We start from the raw sequence: 27,514 nt of genomic DNA, 5'->3' as shown, positions 1-27,514 counted from the left end.
TGGCGTGAAAGGCAGAGTTCTTTCAGAGAGTGAGTAACACAGCTGGATACAGTTAATAATCCACTTCGAGATGGCACCTTTGGAGACGCGATCCCCCTCTCTGCCTGTAGCTACGGAGACAAACAGTTGATCTGTTTTTCTTAGCGGTCTGGTTTTATTTACATAGTAGAGAACCGCCCTACGCACATCTAGGGTGTGTAGTTTCACCTCAGCCGAGCTTTGAGGGTCCTGGAAGAAAGCCGGAAGCTCGATGGACTGGTTTACATGGAATTTTGATGTAAATTTAGGTGAGAACCTAGGGTGTGTGCGTAAAACCAGTTTGTCTTTATGGACAGTAAAGAAGGGATCCTGCACTGACAGAGCCTGAATTTCACTGACCCTTCTTATAGAAGTAATAGCTACTAAGAAGGCCGTTTTATAAGTCAGGTGTTTGAGACTGCTTTTATGCATGGGTTCGAAAGGGGGGCCCATGAGCTTGGCTAGCACCACATTAAGGTCCCACCCTGGTGGTGGGTTTGAAATAGGAGGGTGAAGTCTCTTTACTCCTTCCATGAAGGCTTTAACTACTGGTGCTTTCCACCACGAAACCTTGCTATGGGAAGTGGTGTAAGCCAACAGGGCTGCCAGGTGTACTTTCAGTGAGTTAAAAACCAATCCTGCATCTAGCAGGTGGAGCATGTATGTAAAAATAGTGGAAGGAGTGCAATCAACCGGGTTGATTTGTCTACTCTGGAACCAGATCCCGAACCTCTTCCACTTGTCAAAGTAACAGTGCCTTGTGTTTGGTTTCCTAGATTCCTTTAGGATGTCCATACACCTCTGTGGCAAATTGAGATGTCCAAACTTTATGACCTCAGGAGCCATGCTGCCAGGTTCATTGAGTTGGGTTGTTGGTGCACTGTTTGACCTTGGTGCTGGGACAGTAGGTTGTACCAGGCTGGAAGTTTGATGGGCTCGCACACCGCCATCCTGCGTAGGTGTGGGAACCGCGGTTGTCTTGCCCACATGGGAGCAACTAGGACGAGCGTCATCGACTCTCTGTTCATCTTGTTCACCACTTTCCTGATGAGAGGAGTTGGTGGAAAAGCGTACGCAAACATCCCTGACCAGTTCATCCACAGGGCGTTCCCATGGGAGTCTGGTTGGGGGAACCTGGATGCAAATCCTCGGCATTGTCTGTTTTCGCTTGTGGCGAATAAGTCTATAGTGGGGAAACCACACTGAGAGAAGATATCTTCTACGACCTCTCTGTGTAGAACCCATTCGTGTTCCTATGGGAGGGAGTCTCTGCTCAGAGCATCCGCTAGGGAATTGGGCTCCCCTGGAACATCATGTGATGACAGGAAGATGTTCCGTCTGAGTGCCCATATCCAGATTTTCTGGGCAAGCTTGGACAGATTTGGCGAGCAAGTCCCTCCTTGCTTGTTCCGGTAGAACTTGGCTGTTTAGCTGTCCGTCCGGATTTGCACTGACAGGTTTAGTAGGTGTTGCTCGAACGCCTGAAGTGCTCTGAATACTGCCAGAAGCTCTAACAGGTTGATGTGGTTCTTGGCCACTTAGTGAGACCAGAGACCCTGAGCTGTGTGGTGGAGATGGTGAGCTCCCCACCCAGTCAGACATGCATCTGTAGTGACTACTGCCTGTACTTCGGGATCGTAAAAGGGTTTCCCCTGTGCGAGATTCTCTCTTGTCCACCAGTGAAGGCTTTGTACCAGTGTTGGCGAAACGACCACTAGATCGTCCCACTGACCACTTGCCTGAGACCACTGTTTCGCCAACCATTCCTGCATGGGACGCATGCGCAGCCGCGCGTGGGGGACCAGGTAAATACATGACGCCATCATGCCCAGTAAACGCATTGCTTTGCGTACCGTTATTTGTTGACCGGACTGATAATGCAGAATTTGCAGTAGTATATTCCGAATTCTTTCTTCTGAAGGAAAGATCAACCCCTCTTGAGTATCTAGGATTGCTCCTAGGAACTGTTTGGAGGTGCTTGGCACCAGGCTTGACTTTTTCTCGTTGATTGAGAAGCCTAACTCGTGGAGGAGGTCGATAGTCCTTTGAATGTTTGTCATGCAAAATCCTGGGGTTTTCCCCGGTATGAGCCAGTCGTCCAGATAAGGGTACACCGGAATTGCCTCTCTGCGTAGGTGTGCAGCCGCCACCGCCAGTACCTTGGTGAATACCCTTGGAGCCGAAGCTATCCCGAAGGCAGTACCTTGAACTGGTAGTGCCGACTGTCCACCTTGAAGCGCAAGTACTTTCTGTGCGCTGGGAACATGGAAATATGAAAATAAGCATCTTTCATATCCAAGGTTGCCATGTAGTCCCCCTTTTTTAGGAGGGGGATTACCTCCTGTAGCGTGGTCATACAAAACTTTTGGGGCTTGACATACTTGTTGGCAGGCCGTAAGTCCAATACTGGGCGCATTGTCAAATCTTTTTTTGGCACAAGGAAGTAAGTTGAATAAATACCCTTGTTTACCTGTTGTCCCGGGACTAGTTCTATCGCGTCCTTTGCTAGAAGATTGACGATCTCCTTGAGGAGGATCTTCTGGTGGTCCAAAGAATGTATTCTTTGTCGTGGAGGGTGGTTTCGGGGACGCTCTAATAGTTCTATGCAGTATCCTGAGGACACTGTGGACAGCACCCATCTGTCTGATGTGATCCCTTCCCAAGCTCGGGTGAAGTTGGAAATGCGTCCCCCTACTGGGGATGCGCGAGAAGGGACCCTGAACGGAGCGTCACTGTTTTGGTGGAGGCGTGCCGCCGCCTCTACTGGGGCTGCCTCTACCTTTACCTTTACCACGTCCTCTCTTATTATCCCTGCCATAACCCTGGGTAGACTGTTGGCTGTTGTTGTTCCACTGTGTACCCTGCCCCTGGGAATAGTTAGACCCTCTCTGGGAATTTTGTCCGCGTGGGCGACGAAAATTGCCATTCCCTCTCTGGTTTAGGCGTTTATTGGTTAGTTGGCCTAGGGAATTGAGTGTCTTATACTCGTCCTTGACCAGCACGTCCTCGACCGCTTTTCCAAACAATAGATCCGGCTCCACAGGTTTATCTATCAATTATGCTTGGGTTTCGGCTTTGAACCCAGACTGTCGCAACCAAGCATGCCTTTTGATAACAGTACCTTCTGCAATCAATCTGCCGGCGTTATCCGCGGCATCAAAGGTTGCTTTTAATATGCAACCGGACACGGGTCCTCCTTTTGCCGAAACTCGTGCCAATTGGCTTTTTAAGAGTTCTGGGGCGGAATCTTTGAGTGCTGCGACTTCTTCCCACTGGTGGCAGTTGTAACTCGCCAGCAGGGTGGTGGAGTTGGCAATCCTTGCCTGGTAGGTGGAAGTGGAGGCTACTTTCCTGCACAAGCCATAAATCTTCTTGCTCTCCTTGTTGGGAGGAGCTTCTGACGATGACAAGGGTGTTCCCGCCCTCTTACGGGTGTTCGTAACTACCAGGGAGTCCGGTTTCAGATGCCCTCTTATGTACAGTGGGTCTGTTTGGGCTGCCCTGAAAAGCTTCTCAACTCTGGGGTTTACCGCCCTAGTGAGATTGGGATTAACAAGGGAAGGGGCTATCCTTCATTGTATTGACTTAAGGATAGGGATGGCCTTGGCAACAGTTCTCCTTTCTCCTACTAACTCCTCGGCAAAGTCCCTCTCTTCCTGAGCACCCTGGGCGTCAATGTGGAAGTGTTCTGGAGCTCTGGACAGCACTTCATTGAGGCTGGTTGTTGACAGGTGAGTCCGTAACCGGGGGTTCTTTATCTACCGGGGAATCTAGCCTGTAGGTTTCTGGGTTGTCCTCCTCCTCCTCCTCCTCCTCTTCCTCCTCCTCCTCCTCCTCTTGGTCCTCCTCCTCTTGGTCCTCGTCATCCCCATAGTAGCCTGTCACAGTTTGTTCTTCCAACATGCCCAAATCTGGATCCTCACAAAAGGGGTCTGAAGTAGGAGCTTCAACCCGGGACTTCTTACTTGGGGGTATAGGATCCTTAGAGCCTGAGGGAGTTGACCCGTCGGGGGTAAAAAAGAGAAAGTGTTTAGGGTTTTTGGCGTAGAAATCTCCCAATGATGACATCCTTGACATGATTATCTATGTCATCACTAGACCATTCTCTTGAACTGGGAATGATTCTCTCTTGAAGGCCTTTCCCTGCATTAGCTTGACTAGACCTACTGGTTTGAACAGGGGTCTTTGGGATAACAGAAGACAGAAACTTGTCCATCTATTTATGTGGGGTAGAATGTTTCTGAGGTGTGGAAGGAGGCAAAGACTGCTTCCTCTGTTGTTTTTCCCCTTCCCCGTGGGTGGAAGAGTGTTTACCCTGTTTTTTCGGCCCTCTGGAGCCTTTCGACGCCTTGCGCCGAGGTTCGGGGGTAGTGTCCCTATCTCTGGAGTGTGGAGGTTGGGACTCGGGAACAGCCGTTGCACGGCCTGTTGACGCCGACTCCTGGAGTGCGGTCTGGGGATAGAGGTCGGCTTCGTCTTCTGTCGATCGAACCTCCGTTACCTTGGGGAGCGAGGCACTTCTGGCAACAGTGGATGGTTGCCTGGAGTCATGCGGCGATCTAGATCGAGAACGCCCAGAGGACACCGATCGGACCGCTCTCTATGTGCCTCCTTCCGAGTACTCGACGTGCGCGTCGAGTCTCGGTTGGACTTCATGTGTTTTGTGGAAGTGCTGTGGGTAGTGTTTGTGTCGCCGGGGGGTCTTCCTCATAGCCGCCCTGCCGGACGACCTTCCGTGGTCAGGCACTTGCGCTTGGCTGTCAATCGACGCCACGTTGCCCTCGCCGTCCGAAAGCACGGAGTCGCTGCCATTGCTGAAGGCGCCCTCTGCTGCCATGGCCTCTTGACGCCTGGCGTGGTGGGCCCCAATGCTTGATTGAACGGTCCTTGAGTGTTTTCGGTTTGAACCTACTACATGCTCTGCAGTTAGCCTCGGGGTGGTCCCTCGGTAAGCAGAGATTGCACGTGGCGTGCCTGTCAACCCAAGGGTACTTGCGATTGCACTTGGGGCAAAATTGGAAAGGGGTACCCTCCATACGCACCTTGTGGCAGCGGGCTAATAAGTGTAGGAATATATAAGAATGTACCTATATACCAAAGAGTGTATAGTATGTCCACCCCCCACTCTCCCTACTTGCAGGCCCGAGGCCGGAGGCCTTCCTAAGCCCGGGCCGAGGCCAGAGGCCTTCCAAGGCCCAAATCCGTCGTGCAGCTCTCAACGGTCGATTCTTTCTCCGTGCCGGCGTCGAGTGTGGATGTTCGGTGACTCGACGTTGGGGTGGAGAAATGAGCAAATATAACAATATTTTAGCAAAAATATGGCTAAGGCCAAGGGAACTCAGCGGAATGCTTCAGACCAGTATGGCGGAAAAAAAAAATCTGAGGGTCCTAGACTCGTGAGGGATCATGGGTACAGTGGACGTCACACTAGGGATAGTATTACTGGCACGCCCTGTGTCTCCCATTTTCGAGTTTCGAAAAATAAACTGTAATACTCAGCAGCTTCCACTAGATGTCGGCCTATGCACAGCATGTGATCTAAGCAGATTCAACAAGCCTCAGAGAGAAAAAATATATATATATATATATATATATATATATATATATATATACATGTATAAAGATGAAAGGCAATGAAATGCCATTCCGGCGAGCAGCACTCCCAAGGTGGCTTTAAAAGTAAAATATCCTCACGGACCAAAACCAACAAAAACTGCAACGGTTGAATAGATTCCACAACCTTTATTTATTCATTCTGCACTTTTAAAATTTCCAAGAAAATATAACGGCAACAGACAGCCGGACGCGTTTCACCACACAAGTGTGGCTTCCTCACAGTAAATGTATATATTGTACCGCATTTTAATAGTTTCAAATGAGCTATAACTTGAAAGCATAATGTTATAACCCGTTTTTCACTTTAATCCTCCTCCAATTATTCACAAACGCTTGTCCTCATGCCACCAATTTACAAAATTGCAATTGTAATGCATTTGCACTTTTAAATTGTTATAATCTGCAATTGTAATGTAGCATTGTTTTATACTAGGCACATTCTCGCTACTTTCAAGGAGTAGATCTGAATAAAGCATTGAAGTGAAGTAAATCTAACCAAAAAGCCCTTACAAAAAAGTTATAAGGATACAAGGTAGCCAAACTGCACTTCACTTTAGGATAATGGGTGCAGTTGTAAAAATACAATACATCCTCAAAGAAAGACAGTCTCTCAGTACTGATGGTCTTATGGACTAATCAGTTTCCCCATACCAATTAACCAAAAGACAAGGGAAATAAAGCAGAAGGCTTCACATACCTCCAAAAAGTCAGTTCAAGAGTGCAAACAAAGTAAAAAGATAGGGTGTCCCATAGGGGTCTATGGGAGGAAAGCAGGTTTTAGGGTGAATTCTCAGAAATGTGTTAATTCCCTTTTACCTTAGAGACCCCCAGCTCTTTTTGCTGGACTTTAGGACTTTTTATCTCTCATGTAATTTTAATGTCATTTATTCTCTGTGTTTCTTTTGACTTTGGAGTCTGACAAACTCCATAGGCATCATATTTACATTGTGTCACACAGCACCTTCAGTGCAGTGGCACAGGTAAGTCTTACATTTCCCAAAGGTTTAAATACATTCTCTTGGTGAAACTACTGTTTCCAACACAGTGAAGTGAAATTGACTTTACTTACAAATTGTAACTTTCTAGACCGAGCACACACTATCTTACCATAGGGTGCAGGAGGGGCTTTGTCTAGCTTCTCATGTTACCCATTCTACAATTAATGGCTGGTGGCAGTGGTTTACTTTTTACTACCATTGTGTGTTTTTACCGTGGGCTGTGTTCGCAGCCACGGTAAGGGACCCGTGGGTGCCCATTTCGTCAAAATGGCCCCGGTCTACTTTTTTCGCAATTTCTTGTCGGACAGGGCCTTCTTGAGATTTACTATGCGTGCCAAACCAGGTTTGGTCCCTTTGTTTGTTTTGTCTTTGGCGGGATTTACGAGTGAAGCCGGCCTCTGGCTCAGTATGTCTGGCAGGGGCAGGAAGTGAGGGAGGTGCCCGAAACTCCCTGTGTGTAATCCCCTTTGTTACAGGAATGCACCCAAAGGTGATTGGACGGCTGGCTGTCCGTCAAGGACATCCACCCTGCTGTATGATTGACAGCTAGGCTGGAATGAATGGGAAAACCTGCATAAAAGGCAAGGATGTTTGGCTTGAAAGGCAGAGTCGACCACTGGACGAAGGAATCCGAAGAAGAACTTGGAAGAGATGCCTGTTGGAACTTCTGGACCGTTGGTTTTCCCAGTGAAGCCCTGCTGCTGTGCTGAAGCTCTGAATTCACATCGACTAGAGAAGTCTTCTCCCTTTGAGCTAGTGGGACCAATCAACTCCAAAGTAAGACCGTCTGGACATCCACTCTGAGCGGGCTGTACTGCCACTGCTGTTGCTGCTGGAATCGAAGTGCCAGGAAGAGTAACACCAGATCGCGTGCGTTGCTTTTAAGTCAGACCCGAGCGCTAGGAAGATTCTCCGGACTTCCCTGATGCAGGACTGAACATGCCTGAGCCACCTCAACAGAGTGCTGGGCCCCAGATGCGAGGAAATTCTGAAGTCGTATCCGAGAACCGCAGTGTTGCTATTTGCTGTCAGACGCGAGGAGCAAAAACACTGAAGAACTGCTGAATCGAAGTTCGCCCATTGCTGCCGCTGACCATCACAGTGCAGAGCAAGAGTCGCCAGATGTCCTCTCTTGTTCCCACGACTGAGGATCAGGAACAACAGGATCTGCAGAGCTGCACAGGAACATAAGGTAGGTGAACGATTTCTTCTAACCAGAGGTCCTGCAAAGTCTAAGAGAACTTACCTCTTGCTGTGTAGCCTTACTTGCTCTCAGTTGAGACCTGTTTTGGTTACCTCGCAGAGTTGCTAAAGCTTTGCCACTCACAAGCCTTCAAGTGTTCTACTTTTCTACAAATATTTCTAAAAACATTGTGCAAGACTTTTTAACTACCTGCAAAGAAGATCTTCAGCTCCCCTTCACATTGTGCAAATAACATTGGCTGTCCTGGATCCCTAAGAGACTCCTTTTTACCTCTGACTTTGTGTTTTGGCCTTTCCCCCAGGAAAGGGTTAACTTACTCTGCTCTGGAAAGTTCTTAAAAGGTACTTACCTGTTTATGAATTATTTGTTAAACCTTTGTTTTATTCCTCTATTCTATCTTTTACACCCAACTCAATATTGCTTTAAATGTACCAGGGATGAATCAATGTCCACAGTGTCCTAGCTATTTAAGTCACCTGAGGGTATAGGAAGTGTCTGTGTGCCATCCCCAATGGGTATCAGCTAATTTAGAGAAACAGAGTGTGTTTTGAAGTGTATTATAAGTGTTCTCAATATATTGCTCCCTTCTGAAGAAGGCTTATACAACGGACTGTGAAATAAATTATTAAATTGTTTTATCAAGAAACCTTGAGTGTAAGTGTTTATTTGAAAAACTACTACTGTGAAACTCTGTGCCACAACATTACTGCTCACATTGACCCCTCTTGAGATAAGCCTGGCTGCTCAGCCACACTACCAACCTGTGTAGTTCAGACTTATACCAAAGATTGGGTCCCTATTGCCAGGCGGTCAAGGTTATTGCAGTGCAGCCAAAGGGTACTGAATACAATCTTGCCTAACAGCAGGAAAAAAAAAGACTTTCCTAACAGGGGAGGAAGGAAGAAGAGAGGAGCACAGATGGGAAAAGGAGGAAGGGGGGTGAAGGACACAAGGGCCGAAAGAAGAAAGGAAGAGAGGAGAGGGAACATCAAAGGAGAGTCTGCAGAAGAAAAAAAGATGGGGAGAGGGTGAGCTGGAGAGAAGGTGTAAGAGCAAGACCAGGAGGAGGGAAGTAAAAACCTCAGATGTGAGAGAAAAATTGAATCAAGGGAGAAAAGCATGCGCTGTGAAACACTCCATAACCTGAGTTTATAGGGTGTTTCCGAAGTGGTGGATGAGGGGTCAGAGAAAGAGCCGGAATAGGTGCCAGCATGAGCGACTAGCTTTCTTAATACAACCAGGAGAACAAAGTACTCTTCGGCCAATCATCTGCATATTGCTTGACCCCTGTTGAAATGCCTAAGTGTTCCCAGGGTAGGGCCGCCTGGTAGGAGTTTCCACAACAACCACTGCAAAACCCTGATGACACAAGCCACAACAAAAACACACAGAGCCACCAACAAAAGCGTTTCAGGTCATTATAAGTCCAAGAGGCTGACTGACTAGTTTGCCTGCCAAGGAGATGGAACTGGACTAGGAAAGAGATTATTGATTGTGCTAATTCTAACCCCAATCTCTGGGTTCAGTCAAAACCAAATGCCTCTTCTGTGTGACAAAAGCACAACTGATAGGGAAAACTATTGATCAGAATTGTGTTATAGGGAACATTTGTGCCAGTCTATGTCTTAATTAATAAACAGAACAACTTAGAAGTCTCAATCTGTCACCCTGCACCTAATAAATAGAGTGTATGATGCAACAACAGCAGCAGAAAATGTTGTGAAAGAAAGTGTTGGACTCTTAAGGTGCGCATCCACAAAATTGTGTTTTTAGAAATACAATTAAAACGTATGGAAGGCTTCCGTGCACACCAGATGGTACATACTAAGAAGTCTATTGGAAGACCTTTCTGAAATATATTGGAGTTCCCCCATATAACGAAAAGATAAATTGAAAAGCACGCTTGATTAGCTAATCTACTACCACTGAAAGGATAGACCTTGAATCACACACATTATCACTGCCAGGAAACTGATTCCATACTATTAAATCATATTTTCGAAAAAAAACGTTTTGTGGATTAAAGTACAACTAAATGGACAATATGTTATATATTACTTGCAATGTTTAGTCAGTCAGCCTAGACAAAGCCTGTATAGGTGACATATTTGCACATGCACCAGTGGTTAATGTTGGCTATTTGTTCTTTAGTCTTCAACTCATGTAAATAGTTAATTCATCTTTTGAATGATCTAGTTCTAGTAGAAATCTAGGCCTACAGAGACTATCCTGAACATAGAAGTCCTTTTAGGTAGTTCAGGCCAAATAAGAGTTGGAGCCCTGTGCATCCAAGAATGAGTCTTCTAAAGTCCTACCACAGGTGGACTTTAGTAAAACTCCCTATCAGTATCTGCTTAGATGCAAATGGTTTGCAAAGGCCAACATCTAGTGGTTGGTGCAGAGTATTACATAACTGTTTTTTTTTAATTTTGAAATGGGAGCGTCGAATGGGCGTTACTAAAATGCTATCCCTAATGTGATGTGCACTGTACCCATGGTCCCACACGCATCGAGGTCCTCAGATTATTTTTTCTGACCCGAAGTTATGTGGAGCTTGAATGTGAAGAATTGTTTGAAAAGCCTCACATAACATGCATGTGGCCTATGGTGCTTCTACTCTTAACGAGGGGAGGCTGGGTGGGCGTATGTGAATCTACGCAGATGCAAGCATCACAAAGACTATTACAGGTATGTAATATTTGTCTTCTGGGGCTTGTGGATCTGCTTGGAATCGCATGCTTTACTAAACTAACAAGCAGTACCAAAAGAAGGCGGTGAGTTGATAGACGGAACTGAGACAAACAAATGTTTCAGCACCGCTTGTCCCAAATGTGAGTCATTCCTGGCTTGTGTGCCAACACAATAATATTGTGTGAAAGTGTGTACTGAACTGCATGTGGCCACTTTGCAGAGAGCTTCTAGGGGCCAATATAGCTCCTGTACCACGTGTGGTGTGAGCCTTAGGTGTACATGGAAGCGTCTTGTTTGACAATCTGTAATAGGGATGGATGCACCTTACAATCTATCTTGATATAGTAGACTGAGACAGGTACCCCGTCTCTTCCGGCTGCCAAATAACTGTTCTATTTTTCTGAGTGGTTTAGTTTTGTTGAGGTAGTACACGACTGCCAATCCAACATCCAGAGTGTGGAGTGCCCTTTTCCCTGAATTTAGCGGATTTTGAAAGAAAGCTGGCAGTTCAATTGATTGGGTGACATGAAACCTAGATATGTATTTAGGTGAAAATTGTAGTTGTGTTCTTAAAACCACCTTGTTTTTGTGTATGGTGCCAAAAGGTTCTGCCTCAAATAATACCCGAAGCTAACCTACTCTTCAAATAGATGTAATCGCTATGAGAAAAGAGACCTTGTGAGATCCATGAGGCTTACTTTAAGTATTGGCTCAAAAGGGTGGCCCATGAGCTTACTTAAGACGATATTCAAATCCCAACCAGAGGGTGGGTTTGCAATTGGTGGGTAAAGTTGTTTGACTCCTTACAGGAAGGCTTGGACTACTGGAACTCTCCACCAAGAGACTTCACTCTGAGAAGTGCTATAAGCAGATAAGCTGCAAGATGGACTTTTAATGAATAAAAAGCAAGACCCAAGTCTAATAAGAAGTGCACTATACAGGATGGAGAACAGTCAATAGGGTTGACATTTGATTTTTTACACTATACTACAAATCATTTCTATTTGTTAAAATAGCAATGGCTAGTGTTTATGATGTTTATAATTATTCATTTATAATGCGCTTAGTACCAGAGATTGGTTTCCAGGCTTTGGATCGGGATCAAACCTGGGTTGCGTTGCCTTGCTTCCAAGACAAACGTGTTGCCCCTGAGCTATCCCCCCTCACCTAGTATTGGGTTTTACAGTCTTCTTTTGGAATTTCCCTGCATCTGACCGGCACCTTAAAGTGACCAACGTCTATGACTTCAGGAGCCAAGCTTCTAAGTTGGTTACTTGGGGTTGAAGATGAAGGATTAACCCCTGATTCTATGTCAACATAGTGTAAGGACATGCTAGTATGTGGCCAAATCGACACCTCGAGGAGGTGGGGAAAAAACATCAGACAAGCCCATATTGGAGCAATTAGGATCAATTTTAACTTTTTTGGTGCATCTTGTGTATTACTCTGTTTAAAAGTGGTGTCGGAGGAAAAGCGTAAGCAAATATCCCTGGCCAACTGATCCACAGTGTGTTGTGCTTGAATTCCTTCTGCAGTAACCAGGAGTTGTAATTTAGGCATTCTGCATTCTGTGTCTGCATTCTAGGCAGTTGTGTTCCCTTGGAACATGTGAGAATTGGAGATGTATTCCTCTTTGGAGGCTCCAATTCCAGATCTTCTGGGCTAATGTGGACAGACTAAGGGTTTGAGTCCCGCCCTGTTGGTTGATGTACAATATGGCTGTTGTACTGTCTGTAATGATTAGTACATTCTTCCCAATTAACCAATGTTGGAAAGCTTGTACCACCTTCAAAACTGCCAGCAACTCTAGGGTCTATGTTTCATGCCAGGTTTACATGACCACATGTCCTGTGCTGTTTGGTGGAGACAATGGGCTCCCCACCCTGAGAGTGATGCGTCTGTTATGAGGGTGTGCTGGTGAATTGACAAAATGTTTTTCCCTGTAAGAGGTTTACCTGAATCCACCATTGAAGAACCAATACCAGTGTTTGTGAAACCACCACTAGATTGTCCCAATTACCCTCTGCCTGCGACCACTATCGCTAACCACTCTTGCATGTGGCACAATGAAGATGCATGACGCTATCATGCCGGTAAGGCGCATAGCCTTTCTGACCGTTATCTGTCGAACTGCTGTATAACAAGGAATTTATTGAATTAGGTTTTGGACCCGCTCGTTGGAGGGGAAGACCAATGTGTCTTTTGTCTGGATGACATTTCCCCCCCCCCCCCCCCAAAAGAACTGTTTTTGCTGACTGGGGATAGGTTTGACCCACTTTGAATCGTAGGTATTTTCAATGTGCAAGCAGCATTGAAATATGAAAGTATGCATCTTTCATATCTAGTGTTTTCAAAGTCTCCTTTCTTGAGCAGTGGGATGACTTCTTGATGGGCTGTCATCCAGAATTTATGTGGCTTTACATATGTGCTTGCTGGCCTTAGAGCCAGCACTTGGGGTTTTGTCTGGTCTTTCTTTGGCACAAGGAATTAAACAGAATAAATACCCTTGTTTTTCTCTTATGGTGGAACAATCCTAGGTCTCCCTTTTGTAGCAGTATCTGTATTTCGTCTTGCAGAATACGCAAATGTTCTACTGGTATCCTTCTGTGGCTTGGCAGGTAATTGCACGGTTGTTCTTGAAACTCGATGCAATACCTGTTTTGCACCATGATATGATATGATATATGATGAGGCATTTGTAACGCGACTATACACAAGTGTTTCAAGGCGCGACGAGGCAGGGAGGGGGGAACAAGGGGAAGACAGACAACAATCCTACTAGGCCAGGTGTCATTCAGATCGCGCAAGTGCAGGGGTAGGGGGAAGGGAGAGGTGCATGGGGAAGGGGAGGGGGGGGGGGAAGTGCAGTACAAGGTAAGTAGAATAAATAAATAAAAGGGCCAGCTGGTGGCAAGTGCAAGGTAAGTGCAGAACAAGTGTTGGGAAGGGGGGGCTGTAGGGATACAGAGACAGTCCCGCAGTGCAGGGGTTGCCAGGGAGGCAGTGCAAGTAGAGAGTGGCTGGGCCCAGGACCGAGGTCGGTGAGAGTGGCCCAGTTGCAGATTCAGTGCAGTTTCAGCGAAGAATTAGCAGGGGAGAGGGAGAGAGAAAGCAGAAGCAAAGAGGAAGGTTTTGAGGTGCTTCCGGAACCGGAGATGGTTCTCCTCAAGTTTCAGGGGGGCAGGAAGGCTGTTCCAGAGGGAGGCCCCTGCCGCGGAGAGAGATCTACCCCCAGAAGCGGCTGACCCTGAGGGAGTTAGAGACGGATGAGCGAAGGGCTCGGGAAGGAAGATATTTAGGAAGAGAGAGTTGAAGGTATTTAGGCCCCAGGCTCCAGGCCCCAGAAGGCCTTGTGGACAATGCAGAGGGTTTTGAACTTTATCCTCGCAGCCACTGGGAGCCAGTGTAGAGATTTCAGTCCTGGAGAGATACGGTCCCTGGGCTTGAGGCCAAGGACAAGTCTCGCAGTTCTGTTCTGGATGAGTTGCAGAGGGCGGAGTGTGGAGGCAGGCGGATTAAGATAGAGGATGTTACAGTAGTCCAGCTTTGAGAGAACCAGGGTTTGGGAGACAGCGAGCTTCTGGGGGAAGGAGAGGAAGGTAAGAATACCTCTGAGGAGGTGCAGCTGGTAGTGTGACTTCTTAGAGACGTCAGATATATGAGGAGAGAAGGAGAGTGTGGAGTCGAAGAAAACCCCATGGTTTTTTGCCTTGCAGGTAGGAGCAGGAAGAGGGCCAAGAGAGGCCGGCCAGAGAGCTGCAGGGAAGGAGGGAGTGGGTGTGCCGATGAGCAGAATCTCAGTCTTACTGGCATTAAGGCAGAGGTCATTGGCGGCACACTATTCCTGGATAGCAGACAGACAGTCAGAGATGAGGGAGGGAGAGGAGGAGGAGGCCGAGGGTAGCCTGAAAATGAGCTGGGTATCGTCCGCATAGCACTGAAAGTTGGGGCAGAGAGCGGCGATGCGGTGGGCAAGGAGTGCCAGATACTGGTTGAACAGCCAGGGGAGAGATTAGATCCCTGGGGGACACCACAGGTGGAGAAAAAGATGTCAGAGAGGAAGGACCCGAGTTGGACCTGGGAGGGTCGATTGGAGAGGAAAGAGGTCAGCCACGCCAGAGCCTGACCAGTGATACCCAGGTTATCACAGAGACGGTTGAGCAGGATGGCATGGTTGACAGTGTCAAAGGCAGAAGAGAGATCGAGCAGAATGAGAACACACGGATGAGAACACACGGAGTTGACAGCACTGACTTGTCTGTGGTGATTCCCTCTCATTAATGGGCAAACAATGTTGGGTGACTGCCTTCTGGGGTGATATGGGAGGGGACCTGGAAAAGGGAGTCATTGTTTTGCGGAAGCAGCTGAACCTCTTGAGGTTTGGCCTCTCCCTCTGCCACTTCTGAATTGCCTTGGGAACGAGGGCTGAAAGGAAGACAATTGACCTGGGTTCCCGAACCATGAGGAGGAAGCTGCACCAGAGGAGTAAATTGTCTGAGCTGCATACCTTGAGTAGCTTTGGTCACAAAAGCTCAGTCGGCTTTTTTGTGCTCCCATCTGCTGAAAAGGATGATTTGAAATTTTATTCGATATCTTCAGTATTTCATGGTCTTTTTTTGCAGTTTCTAGGGCATGATCAACTGCTTTGCCAAATAGAACCTTATGTTCTAATGGCATATTCAAAAGGGACGCTTGAGCCTCTGCTCGAAAGCTTGAGTTCCAGAGCCACGCATGTCTTTTAATAATGTGCCCTCAGCACTGATTCTCCCGGCAGTATCTGCAGTGTCTAGGGTGTTGGTAATTATTGCATTATCAGTTTGTTTCCCTTCTGATAAGGATTCAAGTATTTCAGGCTTTGGGGGCTCTTGGAGTAGGTTCCTCTACATATTCACACTGAACTCTATTAAAACTCGCCATTAAGGCTGTGCAGTTGGCAATGGGGATTTGATATGCTGCAGAGGTTGTCACTTATTTGCCTAGGGCAAAACGCTTTTTATTCTCCTTATCAGGAGGGGCCTTAGATGTAGCTAAGGGGGGTACCTGCCCTTTTGCGCGTTGTGTTTACGACCAGTGAACCTGGTTTTAGGTGACCCATGATAAAGAGTGAGTCGGTAGGAGCTGGTTCAAATCTTTTCTCTACTCATGGGTTAACTGATTTGGTCAGTACCAGAGTTGACAAGGAGGGGTTTAGTCTTTTTACAGCTTTAAGCAATAGGATGTGTTGGCAAGCCTCTTTTTCATCGTTGATGAAGTCATCAACGAAATCTGCATCTTCCTCAGATTCATGTGTGTATATTTTAAAATAATGGGCCGCATTCCTAAGCAGGTTATTATGCAGTTATTTGTCATCAATTGGCGAAGGGGAGATGGGGACGACATCTGGTGGGGGCACAGGGAGTTCATCCAAAACTGTACCTGTGTTCTCCTCCTCAGAATCATCATCTTCGTCTCTGTAAAGCACCCTTTTCTACTGGCTCCACATAAGGAACAGAAGGTGCAGTTCTTACCTTCTTAGACGCTACCACCTCCTCTAAAATCCATGGTTTGTGTTTAAGATGGTTTTTTTCTAAGAACTCCAAAAATTAAGCCATTCTGCTCCTGGTTACCTCAAACCTTTCTTTTGTCGATTCCCCTGAAGAGCCTGTGGGTTCTTGCAGTAGAAAACAAACATGTTCTTGTAGTTTGCCCTGCTTTTGTGGTGGTTTCTTCTTTTTGAGACGATCAGACAAAGAAGAACAAGCTTCGACATCTGTATATTTTTTTTTCAACATGCGCCTTCGTGCGGAGGTAGTTGGCATGGGCTTTTGGCCATGCGTCGAGTGAAAAACTTTAGGAACAGACGTCCTTTGTTCAACAGACCTAGACGGACCGAGGTTGCCATCTCTGCTGAGGATTTCAGACCCTTCAACGGGAGAGTCAAAGAAGTTCCCATTGGCGAAGTGTGTTTTAAACCCATAATGTGTTTAAATTTGCTCGGCATACCTGAAGAGGGTGTTGGAATGTTGCCGTGAGCAGATTTAGTGTGTTGAGCCTTGCCGCCAGGAGAAATCTCCAAGCCGAGCATGACGCTTTCCGTCTAGAGCTGGAGACTGGCCTATGGAATCCTGAGATTCTAGATCAGATATCTCCATTCGGCTTCCGAAGTAGAGCAGGGGCTGTCCTGTTCTGGATCGGACTCTTCCGCTCCGTCAGGGTAGTCCAAAGATGCCTCAGCCTACATCGTAAAAGCCACCCAGCATTTTGACCAATAATCTTTCAGTGTTTTAGGCTTAAAAGGCTTACACGACCGATATTTGGCCTTCCAGTGATCACTAGGAAGGCAATAATTGCAGATGTTGAGTGCCTTACCACGGAAACCTTGTGTTCCATGTGGGGCAACATTTAAAGAGGACATTTTCAATGTCGAAATATAGAGGACAATGAGATAAGTAATATTATAAGGGAAATGCAAAGAGGCATTCTCCTCAACTGTAAATGTAATTATCTTACTCCCACTCGCCCTACTGTAAAGACTGAGGTCTGTAGCTGTAGTTGAATGCCGATCTCTGAAGCCACTAGAGGTCCGGTGCAACATTGGTTTCGTGGTTGTCATGCTCTGTATACAGCCTTCGGCAGGACGCAGGTGTCAGGTTCCCATGGAGGGTCAGCAGACTCCCTTTGATGTATACAGTTAGGAAGAGGCTATAGGCTTAGTTTAATTTATTTTGGGGTTAAGTTGGCTTGAACTGTTCTTCTCCTTAACAATGTTACCAGCCAGCTTCAATTGTCCCAATCCAAGATGGAGAATTGCCTGCACAGCAATGATTGGTCCAAAGACTATTGTGAGGTAGTTTGGAATCTCTGGAGAGATTCTAAACTGCCTTTCATTTGAGTTTCTTCCAAGAGAGGTCACAGCCACAAGAAGCTACTTAAAGACTATCAAGAGAACTAAAGTACCCACAGATCAGAAATAGTTCAAGAAATCTAACAGCTGAAAGATCCAGTGAAAGCTCAAACTCAGATAAGTGACTGTAATAATACTAAAGAATGCAACTTGTTGTGACATATGATTGAAGGAAAATTGAACAGTTTGTTTAAAGAACTTTCTAACAGAAAAGGATACTGGGAAATAGATTGTCAAGTAAAGTTTTAGTCTTCTTATGGAAATTCTATTCTGTGAAGTTTCAAATGTTATGAAAATGTACGATTTGTAAATCTGCGCGATCAACAGCTGTAAAGTAAGGGAATGTATTTCCAAGGCTTGCGCGCAACCAAGTGAAATGTAAATAGTTTGGCCAGCTCTGTATCGTGTGCGCGATATTTCGTTTGTTCCTATAGCTCATTAGAGGAAAGTACACAAAGACGCGATCCAGCGCTGTGTTGAAACGTTGAAGTACCACGTCGGGTGTTCCAGAGTCTCCAGAAGCTGCAGAGCAGGTAATCCACGCGTCAGATCAAAGGCATCAAACCAAGGATAAAGGAAGTTTGTCAGTTTTGCATCATGCTGCGGCAAAAGCAGAGGTTTCAGGATAGGCATGCGTCATGTTTCTACAGTTCGTTTTTTCTCTCATATAGAAAGAAGGTTGTAAGGAGAACGTGGAGGGCTAACCCGGAAATAAAGGTTGCAGTAATATTTGTTTCATGCATACGCCCTGAGCAGTCTTCATAATTTTCTGTTAACAAAGAGTTTTAAAGAGAGACATGTGTTTTCAAGCAATTGACTACTGAAAGAGTTTCTCAAGCAAAGGCAGTACAAGCATCAATAGAGGAAAAGAAATTCTGAGCAGTGTAACTAAGATTCATTTTCTTTTTCAAATGTGCCTCAATGCCTGGGTGGAGGTATGCAGGTAACTAGGGGAGGTGGGATAAAATATAGGAAAGTATACTGGTTTGTTAAGATGTTTAACCATAGAAATATTTATTGCAGTTTCCTGAAGACAGAGATCCTGGAGTAGGAGGTTCACGGAGGAGACCTGTTCTTTGTTGTTTTATCCACTCCACCCCCCTCCCCTTCACTCCCCCCGGCCTGGTTTGCTGCTGAGTGAACCAGACTAAGGGGTTTGACAGACTATTTGTCTGTTCCTGCAGGATTTCAGCGCTGGGACCTCACAGCAGGACAGTTACACTAAACTTTAATATATTTGACTCAAAAGTGTGCTGGATAACAAAGGAATAATCACTTTGAGAACTCTGCAGAGTGGAACCAACTGATGGCAGAGAGAAACAATCAGAGGACATCGACACGTGAAGGACCATGGGTACCGTACAAGTCGCAGTAGGGATAGTAACACCCAGTCAACGTCCCTTTGCAAAATCGCAAAAAATGATGATGTAATACTCCACATCAACAACTAGATGTCGGCCTATGCAAATCATGAGGGGGGGAACAGAGGGGAGGGAGGGGGGGAAAAGTGAGGGGAAAAGAGTGGGGGAAGAGGGGGACACAGACAGACAAAGGGCCACTTTTTTCAGAGGAAGCTGGAGGCAGGTGTGGACAGGATCAGATTTGGTTCCTGATTTAATGAACGGTTTGGGATTCAAGGCTGTATCCATATAATGTGCGTTGGCCTGCTAAGAATCTCAGGGGGGTTTGAACATGGTAACTACCAAGGAATGGGTGAACACCAAAAGGTAATAGTATGCATGATTGCCATCGGACCTGAATTTACATTCAATGCCTATGGTCTTATGAGATAGGGGAATCTGCATCTTGCTTTTGTCAATTGGTGGGAGCAGACCCAAATCTCCGACAGAATTGGACCATGGGTAAACTCTGCTGCGGAAACTATCCAAAATCACATTCTGAAGGGGAAGCGCTGATGGAATCTGAAGATACCAGCCTTCTCTAGGCCAGAGGGAAACATGAAATCAGCTCTCCCTCCACCACTGACAAACCGAACATTGCAGTTTTACAAACCTCTAATTCCAGAAGACACCTTGCTGCTTGACCCTACATGGCTGAACACAGTGTGTTCTCCCTTTGGCTGCATGAAAGCCAGTTTGGCTTAAGGTTTCTCAGTGAGATCTCAGATTGGGGCTCAGTATGTACAAAAACCTGTGAACCAGTTCCAAAAAGCAAAATGTTCAAGGGACTTTTTTGCCATAGCTGCAACTAACAGCTTTTTGCTCAAAACCTTTTAAGATGCAAACGCGGTTTTGCTGCATCGGTTTCCAGATTCTGGTCAGGCAATAAGCAAAAAAACTGGCAATCCTTCAGATTTTTTTTTAAGTGCAGCCTAATTATGTTATACGTGTAAAAGCCAGGTTATAGAGGTCCAGGAGTGTAGCCAAAGCTCCAATGTAAATGCCAGAGAGGTGCAGTGTAAGCAGGTTGGGGTTGACGACAGAGTGGCCCAGATCTCACAGGAATAGCTTAAAGTATGTTAAAAGTATGTTAAAAAAAGAACAGTAAAAATGGTAGTGGTGTTGTGGTTGCTCAGAATGAAATAAAAAACATGGAAGGAGGCCACCTGACATGCCTAACATTACATCAAATAAATGTGCACAAATATACCATCCAGCATGGTCCCAGTGACCCAGTCTGTTCTAATTCACAAAGACATCAAACAGCATGCCTAGAACCAGGTATGTGAAGGTTTGTGCAGCATGGGAGCAAATGCTGGAGCACATACTTAAAGAGCTTTCGCCAGAGGAATCCAGGCACCTTAAAGCCCTCATCAAATTCTTCATCACTCTCATCAGAGGGGTCCCCACCAGTCAGTCGCTTCAGTTTCTCCTTAATGCGTCTCCTTTTCCACTTCCTGAAAAGAAAAACAAAAACTCTTTAAAGGGTTTGTAAGCCAAAATATGGATGCACTGCCATAAACCTTCAACCCAATGCCCATATTCCGAGTGGTTTGCTCTGTGTGCATCTCCATGCCTTGTTTTTGTGGTTTGAAGTTGAAGTGATGGCTACACTTCTGTGAGCGCTAGCTTACTTGACAGTATGCATACCTGTACCGTATTGTATTTTACAAGGATGTAATATCTCAGTGTTAATGAGAAACTGTCAGTGATGCTATAAAAAAGTGCAAAGGCAAATCAACAGTACACATTCTCTTAGCTTCCAGATAGTCACAGAAGAGAACAGCATTCAGCAACAACTTACCTCTGTGCCTAAATCCGAAACAGACCCTGCACATCCCTCATTCTGCCAATGAATGCACACAATAACTTCCCCCTTTAAAATCCACATATAAGCAGACACATTGTTTATGAGCGTTTTAGCGAAAGCAGTATGTGAAAGTTGTGAGAAAAAGCTCTATTAACGCACACTGGCAGGGGATCTCCCTCCTTTTAAGTCATTAAAATCCCACAAGTTAGTTATAGCAAGGGCAGCATGGATGGGAAACTTTGATCTAACAGGGAATTAAGGAAATTGGCATCCTTGCTCCACAAAACACCAGGAGAGCCCACAAAAGCAGTAAAAGAATTGCCCTGTGCAACACAGATAAAATGTCACAATAGAACATCAACAATCAGCAGTAATTAACAAGTTACTTACCTGTAACTGTTGTTCACCAGCATGGGTCTGTAATTGATTCACATGCTCATGAATAATATTCCCCATCGTCAGACTGGAAATCCTCAGTAAAAGATAAAACAGTTTCAGTTTCGTTTCTAAACGGTCTTTCTCCTATAAACCAATCACTGAGCTCTCGGTCATACTGCACCCAACCAATGACTGCCCTCTACCTAAGCCCCTCCTCTGGTAGCCATCTTCAGATTTGGTAGCACGTAAAGTGGCAGTAGGACCAAGAGAAGAGCTGCAGAGGGGCAGGCGGTAGGGTTTGCATGTGAATCCATGCCAGACCCATGATAGAGAACAAGTTACTTTCTTACCTGGTAACGTTCTTTCGATGGGATGGTCCGACGACATATTCCATAGCTATGACATGTAATCACCACAGCTGTGCTGCTTCAGAAACTTTTTTCGGCATCTGCGTCCTGCGTCGATGACGTCGATGCGCCGTCGTCGAGGACCTCTTCCGACGTCATCCGATGTGATAAGTAGGACGCACAACGCCCTCAGTTGCCTCAGTTGTAGTTTTTTCCCCCAGAACGTGTGACATTAGTCAACTGTCAGTCAGACACAAAGCCTTGCGGAACGTAAGCTGCAATCGCAAAATAAATTCTGCAGCGGGGAAGGCAGGGCGGGAGCGATAAGGAATACGTCGTCGGACCATCCCATCGAAAGAACGTTACCAGGTAAGAAAGTAACTTGTTCTTCGAGGGGATTGGGTCCTCCGACGTATTCCATATCTATGACAGACTCCCAAAGCAGTACCAGAGCAAGGAGGAGGGAAAGAATTTAGAATCAAAATTTAGAATAGCCAATCAAATAGCAGAGCGAAGGACCGCCTTGCCAAAGGCCAGATCCTGTCCTCGGATGGAATCGAGGGAATAGTGACGTACAAATGTTATGTACTGAAGCCCAGGTGGCTGCATCACAGATGTTGCGAATAGGAACACCCCTCTGCAGGGCAGTAGATGCAGCCATACCCCTGGTAGAATGGGCCCGCAAGCCAGCCGGTGGGTCCTTACCCGCCAAGCGGTAACACTCCGAGATGGCCAAAATAATCCAGCGAGACAAAGTCTGTTTCGTCACAGGTTGCCCCAAACGCTTTCCAGCGTAACCAATAAAGAGTTGATCGTCCACTCTGACCCGGGACATGCGTGAAACTTAAAAGCTTAAAGCTCTCCTAGGATCAAGCCTATGGAGCCTCTCCTCTTCCTTACCAGGATGTGGAGGAGGATAGAATGCCGGAAGAACAACCTTCTGGGCCAAATGAAATTCCGACACTACCTTCGGAAGAAAAGAAGGACGAACTCTAAGGACAACCCTGTCCTTGTGAAATACAGTGAAGGGTGGCTTAACTGAAAGTGCCTGTAACTCACTCACTCTGCGAGCGGAAGTAACCGCAACTAAACACACAGTTTTCAGGGTTAACAGCCTCAAAGTGCAAGAATGTAAAGGCTCAAACGGAGCACCCATAAGAAACTTAACAACAAGGTTTAAATCCCAACCGGGCACCAGGAAAGGTGACGGAGGGAACACATTAGTGAGCCCTTTCAGAAACTGTGAAATTAAAGGGATTTTAAAGTAAGAACACTCTTCAGACGAGCGCTTAAAGATGGACAGCGCCGCCAGGTAACTTTTAATGGTACCCACTTGCAAGCCGCTGTGGGCCAAAGAAAGTAAAAAGGACAGAACCATGGGGATGTCACATGCAAAAGGATCCACATTCTGAACTCTGCACCAGTCGCAGAACTTACGCCAACGGCAACGGTACAGAGACTTTGTTGCTGGCCTTCGGGCCGAAAGCAACACCTCCATCACGTCTTCAGGGAGGTCCCAATCCTTATACCTCAACCTTTCTGAAGCCAAGCGTGAAGGTTGAGGGATCTGACCTCTGGATGGAGAACCTGACCCCCCTCCCGTGAGAGCAGATCGTCTCGGTAGGGAAGACGACGTGGAGGGCAGATGGACAAGTCGAGAAGGACCGGGTACCACGTCCTCCGAGCCCACGCCGGAGCAATGAGGATCATCCGGGAACCGAACTTCCGTAACCTCCGCAGCACTTGCGGGATGAAGGGGACTGGAGGAAACGCGTACAACAGCGGGAATGACCACTCCACCACGAACGCGTCTCCTAAGGCTCCTTTTGGAGGAAATTCCCGCGAGCAAAACCTTTCGCACTTCCGGTTGACACTGGAGGCGAAGAGATCCACTTGAGGGGTCCCCCAAAGGGCGAAGATCTCCAGGAGAATCTCCTGAGCCAACTCCCACTCGTGAGAGATCGCGCTCTGCCTGCTCAGAGCGTCCGCCGTCACGTTTTCGTTTCCGGCCAGATGAACTGCCAAGATCGAAACTTCCTGCTGGATGGCCCAGAACTCGAGCTGCATCGCCTCCCTGCACAGAGGAAGTGACCCTGCCCCCCCTTTTTGTTGAGGTAGTGCATGGCCACTGTGTTGTCCGTCAGGATCAGGACACTCTTTCCTCGCACAGTCGGCAGAAAAGCCTTCAGGGCTAGCCAGACGGCCCTCAGCTCCAACAGATTGATATGGAGTCTGGACTCCGACGGAGACCAACGACTGCTGACTGTCAGCCCGTTGGCATGAGCTCCCCATCCCGTAAGGGATGCATCCGTCACGATCGTCACCTCCGGCCAGGGAAGCCAAAATGGAGCCCCCTTCATCAAGTTGCCTTCGACGGCCCACCACAGAAGGTCCCGGGCTACCGAGGGCGGCATCTGAACCGGGTCCGACATCCTGCCGGAGGACTGCGACCATTGCGTCTTGAGTGGCCACTGCAAAGATCTCATCCGCAGGCGAACCTCTGGCACCAGAAGAATGCAGGATGCCATGAGGCCGAGCAACCTCAAGAACTCGATGGCTAGGAGCGTCTGGGCATGCTGAAACTTGTGCACCATCTGCTGAATGTGAAGAGCCCTCACCTGGGGAGGAAAACACTGCCCCAGGGAAGTGTCTACCACTGCCCCGATGTACTGAAGCCGCTGTGTTGGCATCAAATGGGACTTCTTTAAATTGAGGGAGAAGCCCAGCTTGTGAAGGGAGTGGCAGGTGACGGACAGATGATCCAGGACTTGCTCGGGAGAGCTCCCCCTGATCAACCAATCGTCCAGGTACGGGTAGACGTGAATCCCCCCCTTGCCTGAGATGCGCTGCCACCACCACCATGAGCTTGGTGAAAACCCTTGGGGCGGAGGTCAATCCGAACGGCAGGACCCGAAACTGAAAGTGCGAGTCGCCAACCGCGAACCTCAGGTACTTCTTGTGCTTGGGATGGATCCGCACATGGAAGTAAGTGTCCTTGAGGTCGAGTGACACCAACCAGTCCTGAAGCTGAAGGGCCTGGAGGACTTGAGCGAGAGTAACCATCTTGAACTTGTCCTTCCTGAGGAGTTTGTTCAAACCGCGCAAGTCCATGATGGGTCTCAATCCTCCGTCTTTCTTCAAAATCAAAAAATAAGGGGAATACCATCCCTTGTTCCTCTCCGCTACAGGCACCAGTTCTATGGTGCCTTTCTCCAGCAGGGCTTGAATTTCCTGCGCAAGGAGCGGATCCGAACTCTGCAAAGAGAGGTTCCCCGGTGGATTTTCACGCGGCCTGTGCCGAAAGGGAAGACAGTAGCCGTGGGTTATGCACACATCTGAAGTAATGGTTTGCCACTCTACAAGATGCTGCGCCAGCCTTCCCCCAACCGGCGAACCATGGGACATGGCCTCATGACTGAGTGGGAGCGGCTGCAGCGTTACCTGAGGGCAAAGAGGCAACTGCCCGAGCGGCCTTGGCACCACGGGTACCCTGTCGTCCACCTCTGGTACCCCTGCTTTGGCCTCTTTGACTGCCAGCTCCTCTTGCTTTACTGAAGGACGAGTAATAGCGAAAGGAACCACCCCTCCACTGCTGTCCCCTAGGACGAAAAGGTGAATGTTGGCGAACTGCAGCGCCCAACGACTTCGCTGCAGATTTTGAGGTCTGCAACCTCTCAAGGCTCTCGTCAGCCTTGCTGCCAAAAAGGTGTTCACCGTCAAAGGGCATGTTGAGGAGCCGGGACTGCACATCAGGAGCAAACCCCGACTTCCGCAACCACGCAAACCTGCGTATCACGGTGCTCGCCGCCATGGACCTACTGACGCATTCAGCTAAGTCCAAACCCGACTGAACGGACTCACACAAGGCAACCTTACCATCCTGGACCATAGCAAGGAAACCATTCCGTTCGTCCCCTTCGGGAATATGTTCAGCCGCTAACGCAACACAGTTCCACAGAGTGTGTGAAACGAGACAAGGCACAAATGGAGTTAGCTGCCTGAAGCACCATACCACTAGAAGAAAACACTTTCTTCGCCCAGCCATCAAAACGTTTGTCGTCCCTATCAGGAGGGATGGTAGGGTACGACGCCTGCTTTGCCGGGGCCGTGGCCGCCTGCACCACCAAACTCTCCAGAGTGGGGTGCCTGGTCAAGTAGCAGGGGTCGCTACTAGCTGGACGGTATTTTCACGACAAGGACCTGCCCACCGCCGGGAGACTCTCCGGAGCAGTCCAAGCCACCACCACCCTTTTCTGTAAAGCCATATGGAACGGCAGTACCGGGTCAGTTGGGGAACCAACATCAAGGATGTCCGTGAAATCATCCTGCACAAACTCCCCTGGGGGAGCAGACCATCCCAAGTACTCGGAAACCCTAGCCATAAAGGCGCCGGTACGAGGAATCGGCATGAGAGCCAGGCTCAGGCCTACAAAATTCCACCTCCGGAGAGGTGTCCAGTCCTCTGGCATCATGCAGTGACTGCCTCAAATCGTCAAACTGACTATGGCCCGAGACAATTTAATCTGACTAGGAACCAGGCCATCAGAATCCTCATCCGCCTCTGAAATATATTCCAGGTGGCGAAAAGAAGGCACCCGAGAGTGCTTGCTCTTAACCAGAGCCTTCCTAGGGGGTTCCCCCGTGCCACGGGGTACCTCCGACACGAAAGGCATCGAGCGAATCAGCGCCGGCGTCGAGAGAACAGGCATCGGCACCGAGAGGATCGGCGTCAACGTCAGATGCAGCGCCGCCAGCATCGGCGGCGTCGACACAGCCCTCGAAGCCGGAGCCTCGAGAGTGTCCTTCGACGACCTGAGCGTCGACGGCTTCGACGACTTCCTCGGAGCCAGAGCCTCGAGAAAGCCTGTTGATGCCCTCGACGCCTCAGCCGTCGAGGTCTTCCTCGAAGACCTCACAGGTGCACACGGTCTCGAACGCGTGGAGAACGAGTCTCCTTGTCCGAACGGGACCTCTCCCGTGACTCGTGCTGACCACTCTTGCGAGCGGTGTCTCTCGACCTCTCACGACCGACCACACTCGGGGGCGCGGACAGCTTAGTACCCTGCGACTCGAGAATGGCCAGCATTTTCTTCCCGAAGGAAGCCCATTCCTCCGGCGTCGCACGGCTGGTGGGGTAAGCGACGTGCCGGGCAGAGTCCTCCGAAGAGGACCTGGAAGACGACCGGTGTCGGCGCTTCCGAGAATGCCTCGAAGAGGGTGAGGAGTGGCGAGACCGACTCCTAGAAGGAGACCCACGAGACTTCCGACGATGACGCGGAGAGTCACCTCTCGAATCATCTGTCGAAAGCCCCGCAGACTTCGACTTCCGGGGCTTGGACACCCGACCTACTGACAACTTCTTCTTATGTTCGCGTAAGGCTTTGGACGTGAGCGACTGGCAGTCGATACAGTCATCAGTGTCGTGGACCTCCCCGAGGCACCAGAGGCAGGCGTCGTGCGAGTCCGTCACCGACATCTTGGACCCACACTCCCCGCACTTCTTGAAGCCCGGACGCGGGGTCGAAGACGAAGTAGAAGACATCTTCACACGAAGGATCTCACAAAAACGAACAGGTTTGAAGAACCGAGAAGAACAGAACTCCAAAGAGTCGAGGCGTTAACCGAGATTCACAAAGCAACACGTTCGTGGAAAAAACGGAACTGAGACTACGGGCGTCGTGCGTCCTACTTATCACATCGGATGACGTCGGACGAGGTCCTCGATGACGGCGCATCGACGTCATCAACGCAGGATGCAGACGCCGAAAAAAGTTTCCGAAGCAGCACAGCTGTGGTGATTACATGTCATAGATATGGAATACGTCGGAGGACCCAATCCCCTCGAACAACAGTTACAGGTAAGTAACTTGTTCCTTCTCCATCATGGGGTCTGACATGGATTCTCATGCTCATGAATAAAGAATACATTGCAGTACACACATGCACAACCACGGGAGGTGGCAAGGCTCAACAGAAGAAATCTCTTACCTCCTCACCAGACTCACCTTCAAGCAACAGGTTGCGCAGCACTGCTTGGCAGACTCTGCACTCTTCTCTGGAATCCCTGCCGACACAATAGAATTTCGTGAAGGTATGCATCGACCTCCACGTAGTAGCCCTGCAGATGTCCAGCAGGGGTAGACCAGACAGGAACGCCGTTGTAGCAGTG

General features: G+C 48.0%; 1 protein-coding gene across 1 annotated transcript in view; it reads right to left on the bottom strand.

The window, feature by feature from the left end:
• Positions 1-27,514, bottom strand: part of ERCC6 (ERCC excision repair 6, chromatin remodeling factor) — a 921,458-nt gene that overhangs the window by 603,836 nt on the left and 290,108 nt on the right. The window contains exon 6 of the mRNA XM_069611154.1: positions 20,139-20,267. Coding sequence (XP_069467255.1) covers positions 20,139-20,267 — 129 coding nt within the window. The remainder of the gene's footprint in view (positions 1-20,138; positions 20,268-27,514) is intronic.

The sequence above is a fragment of the Ambystoma mexicanum genome, chromosome 8 (genome assembly GCF_040938575.1).
Source record: "Ambystoma mexicanum isolate Mex_15411 chromosome 8, UKY_AmexF1_1, whole genome shotgun sequence".
Taxonomy (NCBI): Eukaryota; Metazoa; Chordata; class Amphibia; order Caudata; family Ambystomatidae; genus Ambystoma; species Ambystoma mexicanum.
This window is presented reverse-complemented; position numbering and strand designations above follow the sequence as displayed.